Source organism: Falco rusticolus, chromosome 4 (assembly GCF_015220075.1).
Source record: "Falco rusticolus isolate bFalRus1 chromosome 4, bFalRus1.pri, whole genome shotgun sequence".
Lineage (NCBI taxonomy): Eukaryota > Metazoa > Chordata > Aves > Falconiformes > Falconidae > Falco > Falco rusticolus.
Window position 1 is genome coordinate 43,993,598 of NC_051190.1, and position 19,131 is coordinate 44,012,728.

The 19,131-nt window shown below is 55.2% G+C and overlaps 2 protein-coding genes across 3 annotated transcripts; both read left to right on the forward strand.

The window, feature by feature from the left end:
• Nucleotides 1–22: 22 nt before the first annotated feature.
• On the forward strand, nt 23–4,221 carry TEX45 (testis expressed 45). Its single transcript, XM_037385609.1, is given in 9 exon segments — nt 23–435; nt 1,004–1,107; nt 1,293–1,387; nt 1,477–1,592; nt 1,935–2,053; nt 2,272–2,388; nt 2,390–2,474; nt 3,393–3,481; nt 4,033–4,221. Coding segments are annotated over 9 exon segments (1,131 nt in total). The 5' UTR covers nt 23–218.
• A 1,463-nt stretch (nt 4,222–5,684) lies between these two features.
• On the forward strand, nt 5,685–15,601 carry ARRDC2 (arrestin domain containing 2). Of its 2 annotated transcripts, none has more exons than XM_037385448.1 (8): nt 5,685–6,218; nt 11,849–11,915; nt 12,073–12,220; nt 12,535–12,637; nt 12,929–13,185; nt 13,484–13,643; nt 13,928–14,079; nt 14,170–15,601. In XM_037385448.1, exons 1-8 carry the CDS (start codon nt 5,954–5,956, stop codon nt 14,221–14,223), a joined length of 1,206 nt encoding a protein of 401 aa, XP_037241345.1. In that variant the 5' UTR covers nt 5,685–5,953; the 3' UTR covers nt 14,224–15,601. The 2 variants fall into 2 exon arrangements, with proteins under 2 accessions (XP_037241345.1, XP_037241344.1); XM_037385447.1 differs by lacking the exon at nt 5,685–6,218 and adding an exon at nt 10,575–10,878.
• The last annotated feature ends 3,530 nt before the right edge of the window (nt 15,602–19,131 follow it).

Here is a 19,131-nt window from a genome sequence, read left to right on the forward strand (position 1 = left end):
TGGGCGCCGGCCAGCGCCTGTCAGCCATTTTCTCACACCCAGTTCCCCCCTCACTGGGGGGTTTACAGGCCGGCACCGGCCGGCCGCCCTGCAGGGGGCTGGCGCTAGGCCCGTCCTGGGGTGGCGGTGAGGAATTCTGCTCGAAAACTCGCTCGACGTTTCCAAACAGGCTTTTGCAGCCGGTTGCCCTGGCTGATCCCCCAAAGTCACATGTCCGCATGCATGCAGACCCCAGCATCCGCATCCTCACCTTGATGATGAGGCAGAGCTTCCCCACCCCCCTTCAAAGACACCCGCAGTCCACAGCCAAGAAATGGAAGGATAACTTCCCTTGTGGAGACAGAGAGAAAATAAGGCTCCCTACATCCATCTACACCTCCTCATGCCCAGCACATGAGATCCAGCCCCCTCCCAGGCCATGGCATTTGCACAGGGGTGAGCTGTTTTACAGCCTGCTCTGTCCCCAACACACCTTCCCTGCAGTCCTCGGGGGGGCTGCGCAGGCTTCCTGGGCACTGGGGGGTTGTGTGCCTTGGCTCAGGGTCGTGCTGTGAGCAATTAACACTGTTACAACTATTTGGATATTTTGCTTTCTCTTTTTGTAGCTGAGTAAATCGATCTGAATCTCGTAACACAGGTTAACAGCACTAACTAAAGCCAGCCAGGCTTTTGCTGTGCAGCCTTTCCAGCTGTCTTCTGTACTTGCTGTATCCTCAGATGCCACAGTTTTCACACCAGAGCTACATCGGTGCTGATGCACTGTGTCCATGTTCTGCAGTGTTGCAGCTCACCTTACTGCAGTATGGTGTTAATTGCTTTGCTGTTTCATTACACGAAGTAGATTCAGTAGTAAAATGCTGAAAAAGCAGCTGCCTCAATATCGCATCTTCAATATCATTAATATTTCCTTTTACGGTTAAATGGAGTATTTTTAGAAGTAACACTTTTTTTATTGTAAAATGTGTTTTTACAAATAACATTTTCCCTTCTGGCTGTTTGGCAGGATGTGTTCCCATTATTGATGAGGCTGGAGCACCCTATTACCACACTTCTTATCAAGCACAGTTTAAGGGTGAATGGACCCCACCTGCAAAGCCAAGTGAAAAGGTAACAGCATGACTTTGGGGAGGACCAAAACACAGTGAAAGGGCAGCACATTCTGATGTTGAACCCTGTCCTGAAAGGGGTGGGATCTGTGCAAGTGAAAACCAGATGGATGGAAAGACAGAGAGGGGAAACAAAGGGGTTATGCTTTAAGTGGCTGTTCTGTAGCTCTGTTGGCTCCCCTTCAGCACGTGTCTCATATTAATTTTGGGGATCACAGAAGCAGCGGAGCTGTGAGCAAGCAGAAACATGCCTACGGTGCACCAGACAAGAGGACACACAGGTATCAGCAGGAACCTGACAGACATCCCCAGCAACTGCTCTTTCTGATGAACATTGCTGTTGAAGCAGCTCATATCTGATATCTTGCAGAGTCTATGACAAGGAACATGCTGCCTCGCAGATCTACCGCATGAACCTGCAGCTGGGGGATGGCTGCATCGGATTCTCCACCTCGACGTCAGAGCACTTCCCAGTACGCGATCCAGGTAGGGTAAGCCTGTGACACAGAGGCAACGTGTACAGTCCACTGCTGAGGTTTATAACAAGCTGAACAGTAGGTTTTATCACTTGGGTTTAGTGATATAATTAAAGATATAATGCATTCCTATAATATGTATATTATTTTAAGTTTTTAATGTTTTACAGTTTTTACGTACTCAGCATCAGTGTCATCGCTGTGAGGCTCTGTTTCATCCTCACTCTGCTTCCCTGGCAGGTTAAATAGCTGTATTCGTTCCTGGGCTCTAGTGCACGAGGAGAAGATGCTGTAGCTATAAATTGCTCAGAGACTGGAGTGCTCTGACATCTTTCACTCTTGCTTTTGCCAGAGCATGTAACTATTGCCCGTCCAAACATGTTTGCCTCATCCATCCCCAGAGGCGATGAAGACCCTGAGAGAAATAAAGCATCGGCAAGTGCTACTACTACGAAGCTCTCCTACCCAGAGGTCTGTTCCCAGCTTTCTGTGCAGGTGTTTCTCTGGTGGAGACCCTCTCTTCTTTTACATACACTATTCTGGCACCTAAAGCAGATGTTGTTGTCCCTTCTTCCCTCCCCACACTGTGTGGCAACACTCTACTCTGGGCTATGCAAAGTGTACCGTGCAGTAGGGTGCCTTCCTCAGCCACAGCCTGTTTCTGTTAAAGCAGCTCTTGTGTTCTGCAGACTGACAGGTGGAACCTTGCACCGAAGCCTGACTTGCCACTTCAGAAACATCGAAGCAACATCTGCTTGGGAGATGAGCATTCAGGCTCCTGTTTCTTCAGCATAACACAGCAGTCACACTTATCAGCCACCCCGCCAGAGCCAGAGGGTGACGGCAGACAGCAAGAGACACCGTGAGAGCCACATCCCCTTCAACTACCACAGTAAGGCCATGTTGCTCAGACTGTTGTGGTGCCAGATGAAACCTGCTGAGGTTCTCCTAGCTCCGTGCAAGGGACAGCAATGCCTGCTGCTCTGGGAAGGAAGGCAGCCCAGACATCTTGTGTTGGAAATGGCAGGAAGGCACATCTTTTGTAAAATGAGACTGTAACCCCAAAACCAGGCAGGACAGACATGCTTATACATGTTGCTGCTGGATCTCACAGTGGCTTCTAATCTCAGGCACTTTCACCTCCCCAGATGACATCTTGCCTGCCACTGTGATGCCTGTGCCAGCTGTAGCCATTCACTGCCATCATGCAGTGCTGTTTAGCATGTTGAGGTGGCATGAATGATTTCTGGGACAAGAACTAGTGGCTTGATCTTTCTCCCTTGCTCCATTTGTTTTTAAAAGTTGTTTTACATTTGTATGTGGGATGAAGGAGAGGATTTTGATCAAAAACTGTGCCTATGCAACCTCAGGAAGGGATGCGGTTAGAGCTTGTCATGGGAAACATTAAGAAAATCCTCCTCTGACGTTGCATCCTGGTTCTGATGGCCAGTATTCTGCAACTAAGAGAGAGGTCACTTCTGTTTTTAAAGGCATTTGTTTTACTAAATGTGAAACAGATCACAGTTGAATTGAGCTTTTCCTTGGCCCCAAACTTCTGGAGAGTTCCATAACTAGCATATGGAGTGATATTCCTGCAACTGTTGTGTGAATTTCTTGATTTACTTCTTCGCTCTGAGAATTGTTTTCGGCCTAGGCAAAGGTTTTCAGCTGATGACAAAGCCTGCCTTTTCCTCTCGTTAATGGAAACACACACAGATCTGTTACTGCAAGTCAAACTACAAAGCTTTTCTGATGTTGCCTCCTAATTTACTGGCTTGAATTGAATTTTTATTTAAATTCCATCTGTCAGCAGATGAAAGTTCTGTCACAACCACACAGGCCATGCTGGTCCCACACAGACAGCAGAAACAACGACTCTCTGAAGACATGCTACAGCAGGTATAGCCTTAGTAGTCTTGGATTTACCACAAGGCGGCTTGGGGAAGTGGGTTTATACGAAGCAAAGCTATAGCCTCCCCATTGACATCATCAGTTTTGGTGTGTTGCTCTTGGGCTACCTAAGATGGGATAAGCCATGCACCAAATCCTGTCTGCCTTCAGTTCTCAAGTAAATGCTCTGTGGGGAGCAGAGTCGTAGATGAGAAAAATCTTTGAGGGGAGAGGAAGGATATGCAACCAAATCCCTAAGCCAAGGGATATTGGAGGGAGGGGGAAGGTGATTCTGGTCCCCCACAGGTGATCAGAGGAGGAAAAGCGGCATGGCTAGAGGCGTCCAGCCAAGGTAAACATCTCTTTGCACCACCAGCAGAGAAGGCTGTACAGCTGCCAGAGAAAAGAGGAGGCAGGCAGGCACAGACCGCAGCTGCCCAGGGGGTGACCCTTCAGGTAGCAGCACAACGCTCAGATGTTGGGGCTGCCAGGTTCCATGTAACCACCTGCCTCTTCCTCAGCCCTGTCCTCGTGTGCTGAAAGCCATTTTGTCTTCTTAGTTGAAATGCTCACACCTGGAGCTACCCTGGAGGACACAGGATCGCTTCAGGACTGAACAGAAAGATAAGTTCATGTCCAAGCCAGGGGTCCCAGCAGAAATCCAAAAGGGAAACTCCCAAGTGAGTTGCGTCCCCCTTGGAACCTTGAAAAAATAGTGTCCCTGGAGGAAGATGCTCTTCGCACCGTGATCTTCTCCCTTCTTCACTGACCACCCAGAACTTGCTGCACTGCGGACTCCCTACACATCATGTTACCATCCTGGTGCCCTGCTCTTGGCCCCTCTATGTGTTATTACAGGGAACATTTATTTCTTGAGCAATTCAATTTGACTTGAATGAGGACACAAGAAGGTGTTGTGACAGCAAGAACAAACACTGGGAGATTAGTGCAGTGATGTGGGTGACACATCTCTCTGGATCGCAAGACCCATGGAGCACCTCTAGGCAGGCGCTGGGGCAGGAGGAAGCAGGTGGAGTAGGGGGAAGCTCAGAGAAAGGGCAAGAGATCAGAAGCAAAACGAGAGGCACTGTCGGGGCTGTGTGTGGGCTGAAATATTCCTTTATTATCTGTTTGGATTTTGGTGTCAAGGCCTGAAACCAAAGGTCAGTGAACAGTAGGGCAGAGAGGTAGCTCTCCCCAGCTTATGATGAGTGGGCTGTTTTCTTAGAGGTGAGCTGTGTATTTTTGTTGAGTTGATAACTTACATGGGTTTCCTGAATGCTGAGCTTGCGCTAACTCTTTTTGGGATATATGTATTTTAAGGAGGGATCAGCGTGGGCTGGTCAGCCCGCTCCCCAGGCAGCCGAGTGAGCAGGGTCAGCTGCTGCAAAGTCACAGCTGCCACTTCACAAGCTCTTTTCAGCCTTTTGATGCAGATCGGCTTGATTCCCATCTGCTGTGAGCCAGCGCTACAGCATTTGAGTGCGGGTTACTAAACCATTTCCAACTGCTGCAGTTTGTGTGTGAGCAGTGGCTGGGCCCACAAGCCCTCGTGCTTTCCTCTTGGGATTTGACTCTGCGTCTCTCAGGAAAGGGACAGTCCTTGCTCATGTGTACTTCAAAGAAGTCACGTACTCAAGTCTTGCAAATGCACGCAGGCACTTCACATTGGTATCTTACGTCGCTACGTTGCAAACACCTCGATTCAAACACCAAGATGACATCATTTGGTGTAGTAACAGGGACTTGCATCTGCTACAGATCTGCCCCATTGCTTTTATGTGACCCTGAGGTGGTGTTTGTTGGGGGGAGATGGTGAACAGCACCCTTTGGTGGAACAGCTGGCTGGGAGAGCTGTTCCTGGGAGGACCCTGTAATTATTCACTGTCTTTTCCTTTTCCTTTTTTTTTTTTTTTTTTTATTTTGATGCAACTTCAGACGCAGAAAGTAAAACTAGCTTTTGGGATAAGGGTCTTCATTTTCTAAACTCCTCTCCCACACCTTCCAGCTATGCCCCAGGAATGCTTGAACTGGGAGGGCCAAACAGCCTGCCTGCGATTCCCCCAGCTATGTGGAATCTGCCAGCACGGTTGGGTGGTGCGTGACACCCCTCCCTGCCAACAGAGCCACCAGCATGTACCAGTAGCACGTCGACAGTGTCTGTGACTCAGAGATAAGATGAAGTCACGTTATTTCTCGATCAGTTTAAAAACACGTCACCCGTCTCTGCGGGCCCATCCTCAGCACAGCATCAGCCTCATGCATGTGAGGTCAACGCTGAAGCATCACTGCAAAGCAGGGTCTCAGTCCAGCCCTGGGGAAGATTAGGCCAGTTAGAGGCAGAGATAAATTAGGGGATCTTGGTGTAGCCTTTGATCTTTCCTCCGTTCCCTGGAGGGCTGCACAGCTGCCTGTCCCGCTCCCCTCGGCCCAGGCAGGGACTGACCTCCTGGAGCTGCTGGATAAGTGGGACCAGCAGGGATGCAGCCCCTGGGGCGCGTGCAGAGCTTGGCAGTGGAGCTGGAGGATGGGCAGGTGTGGGGTGCCTACAGCAGCGGGGAGCTGCTGCATGGCCGGGTGCAGCTGGAGCTACGCAGCCCGCTGCAGCTACGGGCGCTGGAAGTGTACGCTCGCGGCTGCGCTGCCGTGCACTGGCTGGAGAGCAGCAGCGTGGGGCTCAGTATCATCTACCGTGACTACACAGCCTACCAGACCTTCCTGTACCGCCGCTGCCAGCTCATCCCTGGTAAGGCTGGGGTATGGGGGTGCTCTTCTGCTCCAGGATGTTGGGTTGGGACCCCCTTGGGCTGCAGACATCCCCCTCTGGGTGAACCTCTGCCCTGGTGCTTACCAACCCAAACAGGGTGGTCCCTCTTGGACACCTTTTTCTCACCTTCTCCGAGGGCTTCTCTGCTACTGGTTTCTAGGAGGCTGCCTGAGAGCTCAGGGCTGGTGAGCACTGAGCACAAAAGAGTTGTGGCTTTTGTTCTGTTTGCACAAGGAAGTGCAAATAGAAGTGTCTGTTCACAAGTGTGGAAAGACCACTTAGCAGTTCAGTAAATATTTGTTTTAGGTTTCCTGATGCTGGGACCGCATGTCCAGCTGGCATGTTGCTTAGATCTACTGCAAAAGGACAAGCCACTTGAATTCTTTGTGTGGTTGGGATGAAATGACCCAGAGCCAAGGGACATGGGAAATCTCAGCTGTCCATCTGCTCATTAACTCTGTCCTTCCTTATAAAAGTGCCTGTCTTTCATCCCCCCCTCCTGTGCTAGTGTTACAGGCATGGCTCTGTGGCTTTTCCTTGCTCTTGATGGCCTTGTTATTGTCTGTGACACAGTGCTATGTGCTGCCTGGCCCTGGAGATGGTTGTAGGACTCTGCTCATACTTAGGGCATTTGTCTCAGTGGCCAAGCGCAACCCAGAAAGCGGTGCTACCCCTAGCTGGCAAATGTAGAGGTTGCAGGAAGAAACTGGAGTGATGGATGGAAAGAGGATGTGAGTTGCCTTCCTGGAGGTGTTCTTGTCTCTGGACTGCACTGGGGGGTCATATTCTCTATTTCTGCATGACTGTATCTTGCCAGCTGCTCCAAACACCTACATTACTCTGGAGTTTCTGTCCTTTAGCAGTGGCTTTTCTGTGCCGTGCCTAAGGATGGCCCCTTCACAGCTGCCGGTGTGCTAAGTGCACCGATTACAATTAAGGGTGTGGCACAAGCCCTTGCCCTGAACCCCAGCAGAGAAAGCCCTGAGCACTTGGTCACTGCAGTGTTTGGATGGTGTCCACATTAGCTGTAAGGTTACGGGGTGAATTTTATCCCCCGTTATCCCTACAGTGAATGTCTGTAGGGAAACCACAGGCTGCTGTGAGCAAGGTTTGGATTTTGCTGCTGGGACTGTGTGTGATGGAAGCCCCTGGAGCCATCTGAAGAAGAGCACTTGGCCAGGGGCTGGAGGAATTGCGTGAGCTGCTCAGCCTCACCAGCATCCCACGCTGCGGTACCTTGGAGCTGATGGTTTCTGGCCCTCGCTTACTGCATGGGGAGAGCTGAACTGGGCTACGTGGGGAGCAGAGAGCCTCCCAGAACTTGTGGGCTGGGATTTTATTGTCTCGGTCCGTACATGAGGATTCCTTTTCTGCTTTGTGAGAGGGACATGGGCATGTGATCACAGGAGTGTTTAAGGGAGCAAAGGCTGTGGGCTGTGAAGGATGCTGTTCTGCAGCCAAAATCACTTCCTTTGGATCCCGCTGGGTCCCGCTCTGTCCCCGGCAGCAGCATGAGGACCTTCCTGATGTCAGCTGGTGAGAGGCTGCTGAAAATGTGCCATCATCCAAAGGTCCCTGTGACTGCTCCCTTCTTGTTGCTTCTCGATGAGATCAACGTGTCTGCCTGGTGCTTCAAAAATGCAGGTTTTGCCATGGTAACAAGGCAGTGCAGAGGAGGGAAGCTCGCAGCGATAAGAGCTCTCTCTTCTGCTTTCCCCTGAGCTGCGAGTTTATCTGCAGTTTCCTGGCAGGGTGGCAAGCACCGGCACCCGGGGTGCTGCGCTGTGAGACAAGAAAAAGGGTGAAAGAAAGATGTTCTGACTGCATGGCAGGGCCACTCAATGTGTATTGTGTAATCATCTTTGGTAGGGAGCAGGAAGAGAGAAGACAGTGGTTTAATGCGCAAAGGCAAGGAAAGCCCCGGACTCTTTTACATGAGGTGATGTGAGAGAGCCCTCAGAAACGTACGTTACTTTTGTGCAGTGCTCTTTTCTGTCCAAGGATCCTGCAGCACTTCCCAGAGGTGTAGATCCTGCCCCGGTGAGAGGCAAACATCTAGAAGCCATTTTATTTCCATGGAGACACTGAGGAGAGTTACGGCACCTGTGCTAAGAGCACATCAGGGCTCTTATTCAGTCATGGGGTGGCCCTCGATCAGCGCCTTAGTCCTTCTGCACAGGCAACACTGGCAAATCCAGGAGGGACAGAGCTTATTCCTTAAGCTGGGAGTATGCACTTGTGGCAAGGCTCTGCATTGTCCAGCTTGTCGCATATTGGGGCAGGGTAGAGCTGCTGACTCACCTTTTTATCTGCTGCGTTCCCCTGTCTCTGGCTTTCCAGGGACCCTCGTGTGGCTCCAGGGTCAGTGGGAAGAAGCCACCAAGTTCCAAGCAGCGGGTCAGGAAAGGAGAAGCCCCTTGTGAGCTGGGCAGGGTGTCAGCTCCTGCTGGGACCAGCTTAAGACTGGCCAGACTGTAGGTGGGGCTGAAGAGTTGGAGATCCTTCCGGCACCGAGCCTGGTCTGGGTTTTAGTTGGATTTGGGCACCCAGGAGCATTCTTGAATGGAAAGCCCTTGGCTGTGGTCCCACAGCCCCTGCACCTGGAGATCCTGGGAGAGAGGAGAGACCCTGTCCCAGCGCTGGGGTCCCAAGGACGTTAGAGAGGGACTTCCCACCCCACGTGGAGGCAATGAGGGGTAGCTGTGGGTATCTCGTGCGGCTGACACGGGAGGGAAGTTTGCAGAGATGCTCATCCCGTGGGCGAAGGCTGAGTCATGGGCTGAGGGGTGTGTGCTGACAGCGGGAGGAGGAAGATGCCAACCGCGGGATGGAGCTGCCTTAGCCAGGCCAAGGCTCCAGCCCCTCTGAGCCCCACCACCTCTAATGTCACTGTGCATCACAGTGGGGACACCAGGCACCTTCCCAGGGTTGGCGTCACCCGTTATCTCCTGCTGTGATGTGCCTTCCTTCCCTCTTTCCCTCTCCCTTTACAGCCTGCTATGATTCATGTTTGCTTGTGGCAGAAAATGGTCGTGCACATAAAACAAAACATGGTCCGCTTCCCTTGGGGAGGGAGACAGACAATTCCAGTTAGGCTTTGGAGACAGCTAAAGCTTTGCAAGGCTTCAGCCCAGCTCATTTTCCGTGGCTGAGATCAACCCTATTCAGCACAGCAGGTCTTGCCCAGCATGGCTCGGAGCAACTTGAAAATCCTCAAAACTTCGGCAGTCAAATGCTGAGTAACATTTTTAATGCCTGTTTTGTCTTATCCCCAGCCCGTGCCTAGGGTGGAGAGCTCCGGTGCTGTGCAAATGTGAAATCATTATTAAAGTGGAAGTTTCTAAAGCTGCATTAACCTTTTGGGGGGGATGTAGACCCCTATCTCCATCCTTTTACAACATCTCAGGGCACTGCTGATGCTGATGCCCACCCAGAGAATCGCCAGTGCTCAGCCTGCGTGCTTTTACCCTGATGAGCACCGGCAGCAGCAGATGACACCAACAGAGCGAGTCCCCACTCCGTGCTTACACGCAGGTGTAATTTGTTGGGTTTTGGGGCGGCACTACGCAAACCCCAGTACAGGCTGGTAGAAAAGCAGCACTCGCCTGGTTAAAGAGCGCAGGGAAGATGTGTTGCTCACTCTGTAATTGCACAAGCTGAACAAGAGCCAGTTCTGGATTTCTTAGAAATAAAGGATGGCCCAGGCCAGTTTTCCCTTCATTGCCAGTTGGCCCGGCCACACCACGCCCGGAGCCCAGATCCAGTTGCAGCCTGTTCCGAGTGCTGGGAATGGCTCTTGGGAAAGGAAGGATGCGGGCCTGGAGCGAAAGTTGCTGATGCTCCGAGCAAGAAACTCCCCTGGCACAGCCGCTGGCTGCGACCCTGGGAACACTTCTGGAACACGGAGTCGGTGGATGGGATGGGACCGAGGGATGGGAGCTGGAGGGGGGTTTTGGGGGGCCTTGTGCACCACCGCATCAGCCAGGGGGTTATCCACGGCAGTGCTCAGCCCTGTGAACCACCCCACTCCCCACACGTTCCCGTGGGCTGCCGCTGCCCCTACACCCATCGGGGTCCCTCGGTGCGGGATCGGGGTCTGTGGGCAGCCGGAGGCCCTGGGCAACCGCGCCGGGACGCGACCCACCGCCCCAGGGCCCAACATCCCCCCTCCCACGCCCCCCACGAGAGCCCCACGCCGCCGGGGGGGCGGCCCGCACATGCTCCCTGCCTTGTTTTGCAGGGCCTGGCGGGGCCGCCCCGTCCCGTCCCGTCCCGCCCCGCCGGGGCCGCCCCCGGGCGCGCCGGGCACTTAAAGCAGGCGGGGGGCGGCAGGGCCGCGCTGCGCCGGGCCGGGCTGTCGCCATGCTCTTCGATCGGCTCAAACGCTTTTCCATCGTGCTGGAGGGGACGGGGGGGGATGCCCCGGCCGCCTTCAGCCCCGGGCAGGCGGTGGCGGGCCGCGTGGTGCTGGAGCTGGCGGCGGCGGCGCGGCTGGGAGCCCTGAGGCTGCGGGCGATGGGCGCTGCCCGCGTCCACTGGAGCGAGTCCCGCAGCGCCGGCTCCAGCACCGCCTACACGCAGAGCTACAGCGACCAGGTGGAGTTTCTCAGCCACCGCGACACGTTGCTGGCACCCCCAGGTAGGGCACCCAGCACCCCAGCGGGGCGGCGGCTCCGGGGGAGGCACCCCGGGGCGCTCGGAGAGCGGAGCGGCGGGCGCGACACCCCGCGGCCGAAGTAACGGGGGCGGGGGGCTGCCGGGGGCACCCCGGCTGGGTGCCTGGGACACCTCGGCCAGCCAAAATCTGGGTGCACAACACCCCAGCCAGCTGAAATCTGGGTGCTTGGGACACCCCAGCTGCTGAGTGCATGACACCCCAGCCAGCCGAAATCTGGGTGCATGGGGTGCCTTGGGGTCTGGACTCTCTGGGGACTGGGTACACAGGTCCCCGGCATACACTGCAAATGCCGAGTCCCTCCTCGGGGTCCTGGGGTGCACAGCTGGACCCTGCTGCTGGTCAGGGTACCCCGTTTAGGGACTGGCCCCACACAAGACTCCCCCTTTGCTGTGGGTGCTCCTTGGCAGGGGAGCAGTGTTGGAAAATCCCTGCGGAGGTTCAGGAGCTTGCTTTGATCCGGGGGTGTTGGACTGGATGATTCCCAGAGGTCCCCTCCAACCCCAGCGGCTCTGTGCAATGCAGACAGGATGGAGGTGCAAACCCTGGGGGGCACAGGGGGCTTGGCTGGCCACACTGGCTTGATCGGGCATCTCTGGGCTCTCGCTCCTGAGCCACGGTGCAGGGTGGGTGCAGGCTGAAGCAGAGCCCACCCAGGGAAGCTGCCCGGCTCTCCGAGGAGGCATCCCTGGGAGGAGGCGTCGCTGGGTGGTGCGTGCCTGGAGACCTGTGGAAAGCAGAGGGTGCCCGTCACCCACTGGAGGTGTGCAGCTGTCCTGTCACAGCTGCCTTGCTGCCATTTAACCCTGGCAGGAATATTCCCATGCCGTCGTGCTGCTCTCTAGCTGCGTACTCTACATGTCTGCCACCGATTTGCCCAGAGAGGAAGTTTTGCAGGAGGGAGCCAACAGTCTTAAATCTGTTTTGTCCACAGACAACGGTGAAGTCACTGTCCTGCAGGCAGGAAGGCACGAGTTCCCCTTCACCTTCCAGCTCCCTGAGTAAGTTGGTATTTTTTTTATTTTTTTGTTGCCTTAATGCAAAGAGGGAGAGGAGCTGCTTGCTGTGTGCCACAGATCCTGGGAGCAGGGATGGGGCACCTCAAAAAAGAGATTCTATCAGCAAAGCCCTTCTAAGTTGCTTGTTGCTTACACACAGGACCCTGGCTACCTCCTTTGAGGGAAAGCACGGCAGCGTGCGCTACTGGGTGAAAGCCAAACTGCACAGACCCTGGTCGACAGTGAAGAAAGTGAAGAAGGAGTTCACTGTGATTGAACCCATAGACATCAACACGCCTGCGCTGCTGGTGAGCTCCCCCGGCTCCACCTCGGGGAAGCCTATGGGGAAGGTGTTTGCCTCCCCTCTGGCATTATAATGCAGGCCTGATTTGCAGAGGGACTATTTGCCCCCCTGTAACTTGTGCCTTCTGGTGTTACCTGGACTGGGTAGAGGTCATCTGTCTCTCTTAGTTTTTGGAAACTTTCAATGCATTGCGACAGCATCTTGCATCAGATACTTGAGAAGTTGCTGATGCTCCCTGGCAGGTTCTCAGTGCCAGGGAGGTGCTTGCTTTGAGTTTCATCCATTCATACTAAATAACTTACATTTCCATTTCTCCAGGCTCCCCAGGCAGGTGCTAAGGAGAAACTTGCTCGTGCCTGGTACTGCAATCGTGGCCAGGTTTCTGTGACCGCCAAGATTGACCGAAAAGGCTACACCCCAGGTGAGATGACATACCGGTGCCCTTGGACCTCTGCAGGCCGTGGGGTGGCCCTCAGTGGGAGGGCACGTGGGGTCACTGTCAGCTGGGCTCTTGACTTCTGGCACAAAATCAGTCAGAGAGCTTTAGTGCATGCAGCTGATGTGGGCAGCCTCTGCAGGACACACTCCTGCTGGATTTGGCCCGCGGTGCCAGATAGCGTGACCAACCCTTGGTGATCCTATGCAGGAATTCCTTGAGGCAGGATCTGAGCTCTGTCTCCCCTCCTCCAACATGTGCGTCTTGTTTGGGTAGGTGAGGTCATCCCTATCTTTGCTGAGATTGACAACTGCACTAGCCGGGCGGTGGTGCCCAAGGCGGCCATCATCCAGACTCAGACCTTCATCGCTCGGGGCACCAAGAAGCAGAAGAAGTCGGTGGTGACCAGCATCGTTGGTGATTCCATTGCAGCAGGGAAGCGGGAAGTGTGGCATGGGCGGGCGCTGAAGATCCCACCGGTGGGGCCATCCATCCTCCAGTGCCGCATCATCCAGGTGGAATATTCTCTGAAGGTGAGGGACATTGTGAGGAGCATTGCAGGCGGCTCAGCTCGGTGTGGAGTGTTCTCCTCGCTAGAGCTGTGCTTGTGCCCGTTTTGGGGCTGGTGATTTGTATGAGGTCTTGGGTTCTCCCCGTTGCCACTCATGCACAGCGCAAGGGCTCATGCAGGACCACTTGCATCTCCCTCTGCATCCCACTGCAGGAATTCTCTCCTGGCCAGCTGAGGCCACTGCTCTGGGGAGATACCTGCCCCTCCGGACTGGGAAAACCCCAGCAGCTAAGCTTTCCTGCCATCTCCTGTTCCTACAGGTTTGTGTGGATATTCCTGGGACGTCCAAGCTGCTCCTTGAACTGCCGCTTGTCATCGGCACCATCCCGCTGCATCCGTTTGGCAGCCGCACATCCAGCGTCAGCAGCCAGTACAGCGTCAACCTGGACTGGCTGAGCTCCATCCCGGAGCAGGCAGAGGGTAAGCATCTCCCTCTCCCGGGAGTCTTTCTGGGTGCTTCAAAACCCCCTGGCCATCCTGTGCTGGGTAGCAAGGGTCAGAGCATATTGCCAACAGTGCTTCTTGCTCCAGAACCAGCTTTTGTAGTTTTGACTCAATTTTTGCTTGTGGTGCTGCATCTCCTGGGTTCCTTCTCCAGGGAGCTGGGAGGGTTTGGGAAATAGTGGGTTTGAAGCCCTTTTACCTGTGTGTCTCCCATGAACGCAGAGTATTTGTGTTCCCTGATGGTTCTCTTCTCTCTTCAGCTCCCCCTGAATACTCTGCGGTCGTGTCCAGCCCGGAGGCTGAGCAGAGCCTGGCTCCACCGTGCCGCAGTGAACTTGGTGGCATCCTAGAAGGTCCCTTTTTTGCCTACATCCAGGAGTTTCGCTTCCGACCACCTCCGCTGTATTCAGAGGTAACAAATTCCCCTGGGCTGGGAGGGCTGGTGGAGGCAGCTGGTACGTGCCCACTGCTGAGATTTTTTACTTTAAACATGGCTTTGCAGATTGACCCCAATCCCCCTTCAGACAACATCCGTCCACGCTGCATGACCTGTTGAGAGAAGCGCATGGGATGCAGTTGACAGCGTGGCGACCCCTTGGGATGAAAGCTTGTACCCTCACAGCACTTCGGTCTGGAAATGGGGACGTGGCAGCTGTGAGACCAGAGCCCCTGCGGCACCAAGACCCCGGCTCCGCTCACTGCCCTCAACTGCTCTTGTCGTGACTGTCCTACAGACTGCCACTAAGTGTGATGGTGTGGACTTGGGCGTGGACTTGGGCATGGTAGAACACGTGAGACTCCATGGTGTGGAGCGGCTCCATGTGTGATGGGGCAGGACACGGAGGGTTAAGAACTGCCCCAAGATTTTGGGGTTAAAACGGGATATTCAGCATGAGCCAAGATTCCTGCAGTGGCTGTGCTCTGACAACTCCTGTCATGGAAAACAGGAGCTTGGAGGTATTTCTCAGGATTAGCAGAGAATAATTTAACATTGCTGGGCTTTGTGTCCCATGGTGATGCAGGTGGAGCCCTTCTCCCGCAGTGGCTCACCAGGATTGCACTTCCCTAAGAAAGTCAAAGGTCTTTTTCTGGGCAGATGAAGCAGAGACTTTGTCTGCTGCTAATAATCCTTGCTACCAGCCTGGTGATGCCTTCAGGGGAACAGTTTGAACTAGTCCACTGAAACAAAAGGCTTCCATGGGCTGTTTCCGAGGTCTTGGGGGAATCTGTGATCTGTGGCATTCTTTTGGTGCTCTTTACCCAGAACAGGAAAGCTGGTTGCTGTGTGTCAGCACCAAACTGGCACAATGTGCTGATGCCTCCCCTGTGATGGGACTGAATCCCCCACCCCCCGCCCAAACTGCGGTGCTGCCACATGGCTGTGGAGGCTGTCGCTCTGCCATCTCCCCGGTGGCCAAGGAAAAGAGAAGGAAGCCCAGTCCAGGGCTGGTGGCAGCCACAAATGCTGGTGAGAGATGTGGAGTTGAAAGGAGTCCTTCAGGGCCAGGAGTCCTGCTCAGGATGGGCTTGATCCTGCATGCGTAGAGGGGTCAGTGGCCTCAGTGCAGTGAGGACACAGCAGCAACCGGCACTCAGCCATGTAGGAGCTGGTGAGCCGGGTGTTGGAGCAAGAATCGCTGGAGCCTGCATGCTGGGGGCTGACCCCACTTGCTCCAGCGTGACCTGAGCAGAGTTTGGGTGCTGAGGACCTTTGCATTCCCTCACTGAGACAATCCTGCCTGCGGAGCTGCTTGTTTCCCCACTCACAACCAAAGCCAAGCGTGCCTTAGCCTCCGTGCTGTGGCTGCGCTCTGCTTGCTGGGGATTGCTCAGATGATTTTTTTTTTTCCTATCTGTGAACACTTTTGTAATGACCACTCTTGTCTCTATTCTTTTTGTACAAATTTTTGTTGGAAATAAATTCTTTAAACTCAGATGTTGCCTGGATATTTTTCTGTTGCTCTCTGCTTCCTGTTGCCTGGAGCCGTGCAGCTCACGTGGCTGTTGGGTTGCGGAGTGCTCCCTCCCCTTGCTTCATTGCCCCATGGGCACCCAGCTCCACCCTGTGCCCAGTCCCACTCTGCACTGGGATTAACTGGGTCACTTGGCCAGTGCTGCTCCCCAGCAGGATTGATCCCCTGTGCCCTGCCTGGATGTCGGGCTCCCCCAGCAAATGCTGAGAGCGATGCTCTGCACTGTGCCCCTGACTCCTCCACCTCTGTGCAGGTTTGGCCCTTTTCCCATTACCGACTTAGCAAGGCTGCGAGTGAGCTTGTAATTTTTCCGTGCTTGCTTCCTGTTTGTGTCTGAGCTGTCAGAGGACAGACGCACTCTCCATCCCATGGACCTGGCAGATCCAACTGGGAGCTGGGACACTCCCATGGTGGCTCAACCATTCCCAAGGAGGGCTGGGATCAGCCCCATGCTGGGCTAGCTGGGAACACCTGGTGCCGTGCAGGAGGAGCAGGGAGGTTCCTTCACCTGCTTCCTTAGGCTGGGATTTGGTTTTTAACAGCATTTCTGTGCTCCATATCTCTGCTGAGCACAGCACATCCTGGTGCGTGCAAAGCAGGGCTTGGAGCAGGGCTTTAGTTACGTCTTCCACAGACTCTGCTGTTTAAAAATACTGCCATTGGAATGTGATTCCCTCCACACACATTTTTTTTTTTCCTTTTTGTTTGCTGAGCTGTTCAGTGCCGTGGCTGTGTCCGGAGCATGTGTTCCTGCGGTAGGCCAGGCACTCCACCGCAACCCAGTGAGATAACTCGACCCTGTGTTTGCCTGCAAGAGTCTGGTGCTCATGCAACCTTTATCCAAATCTGATTTTTATTTGGCATCCTTGGCTGCAGCAAGTAATCTTCCTCAGAAGAGGATTACCCGGCCTGACAGTGAACTTGTTTGCATCCTTGCTGTGGGAGATGCACCCCCAGAGCTGCCGCTTGCAGTAGTGGCAGCCGGTGCTGCGTGGCCTAGCGGTTCAGCGGCACTGGGGCTTTTCGGTGACATCAAAGAGGGCACAAACCACAGCGCTGCAACCCCCTGGTTAAAGATGCCTCCAAAGGAAACCCTGTGATCAGCCCCCCGCCAGCCAACTCCAGCACGGCACAAGGGAGCCATTCTGCACCAGCAAACACCAAGCAGCAGAGATGGCCAGGGGCTGTCAGTCAGACCCCAATCATCTGCCCCAGCCACACAAGGGGATGCTTATTCCCGGTGCTGGAGGGCAAAGAGAGCCACCCAGCACCATCCATCCTGTTGCACCTTTCTGGGAAAGTGCGTCACACCGTGACGGTGACAGCTGTGGTGACAGGCCATGCTGTGCTGAGGAACCCAATGCCTGTGGGCACCGCTCCTGGTCCCCCACATGAGAGGGATCTTTCCAGCAGGAATTCTTGCCGACAACTCCAGGTTTTTCTCGTAAAGCCAGACAGTAGCACAGGGAGGCCGGGGGCACAGCCAGTCTGGGTCTGGTGCCAGCTCCTGAATCCCTGGAGGGGCTAAAAATACCTTGTCTGGATATTTGGAGCTGGGGCGAGGCACAGACCCCCCCCAGCCGGTGCTCTCACAACCACTGGCAGTGCCGCCGGTGCTCCCTCCAACCTTCTGCTGTTTACCTTCCACAGCTCCAAAGTCCTTATTGCACAGCCCGAACTGTTCCCCTGGGACACGGGGGGGGGGGGTCTGGGGCACACGGGGGCTCCCTGGGGGACTGCTGAGCCTGGCGATGCTGGCCACAGCACAGAGACCCGATGCCGGGCAGGAGGCGCGTTACGCAATTACAGTGCCAGGAGTATTTATAGCTCTTGGCCCCGCGCATTGGAAAATGCTTCCTAGACCACCCAGCAAAATCTATTCCTTGCGAGAGGCCTGGAAATGCTGCCCCCACCCCACCCAGCTCCTCTCTCTTTTCCTTTTTCCTCTTCAGTACCAAAGTGTGGGACCCCTCTGCCCCAGGCACTGGGGTGCTGGGACCCCCACCCTGCAGCCCTGGCTCTGCCTGGTGTCAGGCTCCCCCCTGCCACAGCTCATGGCTCTGCAGCCCCCTTCTGCAGCATGTTGGGGGTCTTCTCCTTCCCCCCAGCTTTCCCCATCTCTGGAGGATGCTCAGTCCTGGCACAGTGGCCATGGTCCTTGCTTGAGGCTGTTGTACCCCAGCGGATGGTCAGCAGCCAGGGGCCAGCGCGGCTGTACCGCAGGGAGGGGGTGACAAGCAAAATTCATGGCCGTCCCAGTGCTGGCAGGGACAGAATGTGCCGGCACAGCCTTGCAAGGGCCAGGGATTAGCTGCATGGCTGCTGCCTCCCAGCCCGGGCATCCATCCAGCTCCCAAAACAAGCTCTGCCTTCCCCCATCCCATCTGGGCTGAGCCCTGTGGGGTGCAGCTTGCCCCAAAACCGGGGGGGGGGGGGGGGGGCACTGGGAGCGGCTCTTACTGCAGGGAGGGGTGATGGGGGATGATCAGTCTGGCTTTTGCCTGAGTGGGGATGCCCTGTTCTGTCCCCACGATGGGGACAGGGACAATGTGCTGCCCAAATTCAGCATCTCTGCAGCTGGTGGGATGCTGGGCTCACACCGCCTGCACCTCAGGGAGCAGTGAGTCTGCACAGATGGGTGCTCCAGAGCACGAGGACCTGCTCGTCCCCAGAGTAGGGGACCCGTGCTGTGCTAGGGGGTCCCCAAGCACCTTCGGGAGCACACACATGGTCCCCAGCAGCACTGAGCCTTGCTTTGGTTCTGCTCCAGTCTCCAGCACTGCAAAAGCACCAGGTCTGGGAGCGGCACGGCTTGGCCCTGGCCACATCTCTGGGGTCCCCCTTCGCGTGGCAGTGACAGAGCTCTGCCAGGGCACAGAGAAGCAGCCATCAACCCCAACATGCCAGGGCGGCATCGCGGCCCCGTCCTCCGCCCGCTGACTCAGCTGCCTGTTTGCAGGAATCGCTCCCACCCACGGAAAACCACAGGCAAAGTCCTCACATCCCTGCGCCGGGGCTTTCCTCGCCAGCTCAACAGGAATCGCAGCTTTTTCCCGGAGCAGCAGCCAGCCAGCGAAGGCAGCGAGCCGCTCCAGGTGCAGGGAAAAACTGCAGAGAAACCAGGGGTGGCTTATGCCAAAAAATGGGATCTGGAGCAGCCAGATGGATGTGTTGCACATGCCACATGTCCCGTCCCCTGAGAGCATCATGCCAGTGCAAGGGGGCATCGCGATGCTCACCAAGACACCCCATGAGCCCTGATGGCAGTGGGCACTGCTGGTGCCGGCGCTGGGTTTGCCACAGGGCCAGCTGATGCCACAGGCTGCTGGGACCAAACTGCCACCTTCGTTCACTACATCAAACGCAGCCTCCTGTTTTTCTGGGGCCGACTCCCACCCCCCATACCCCCCCACTCCCACACCTTCCCCCCGTTCATGGTCCCTTGCTGTGGGGCTGCCTGGTTCCTTGCATGGTCACTGCTCCCTCCCTTG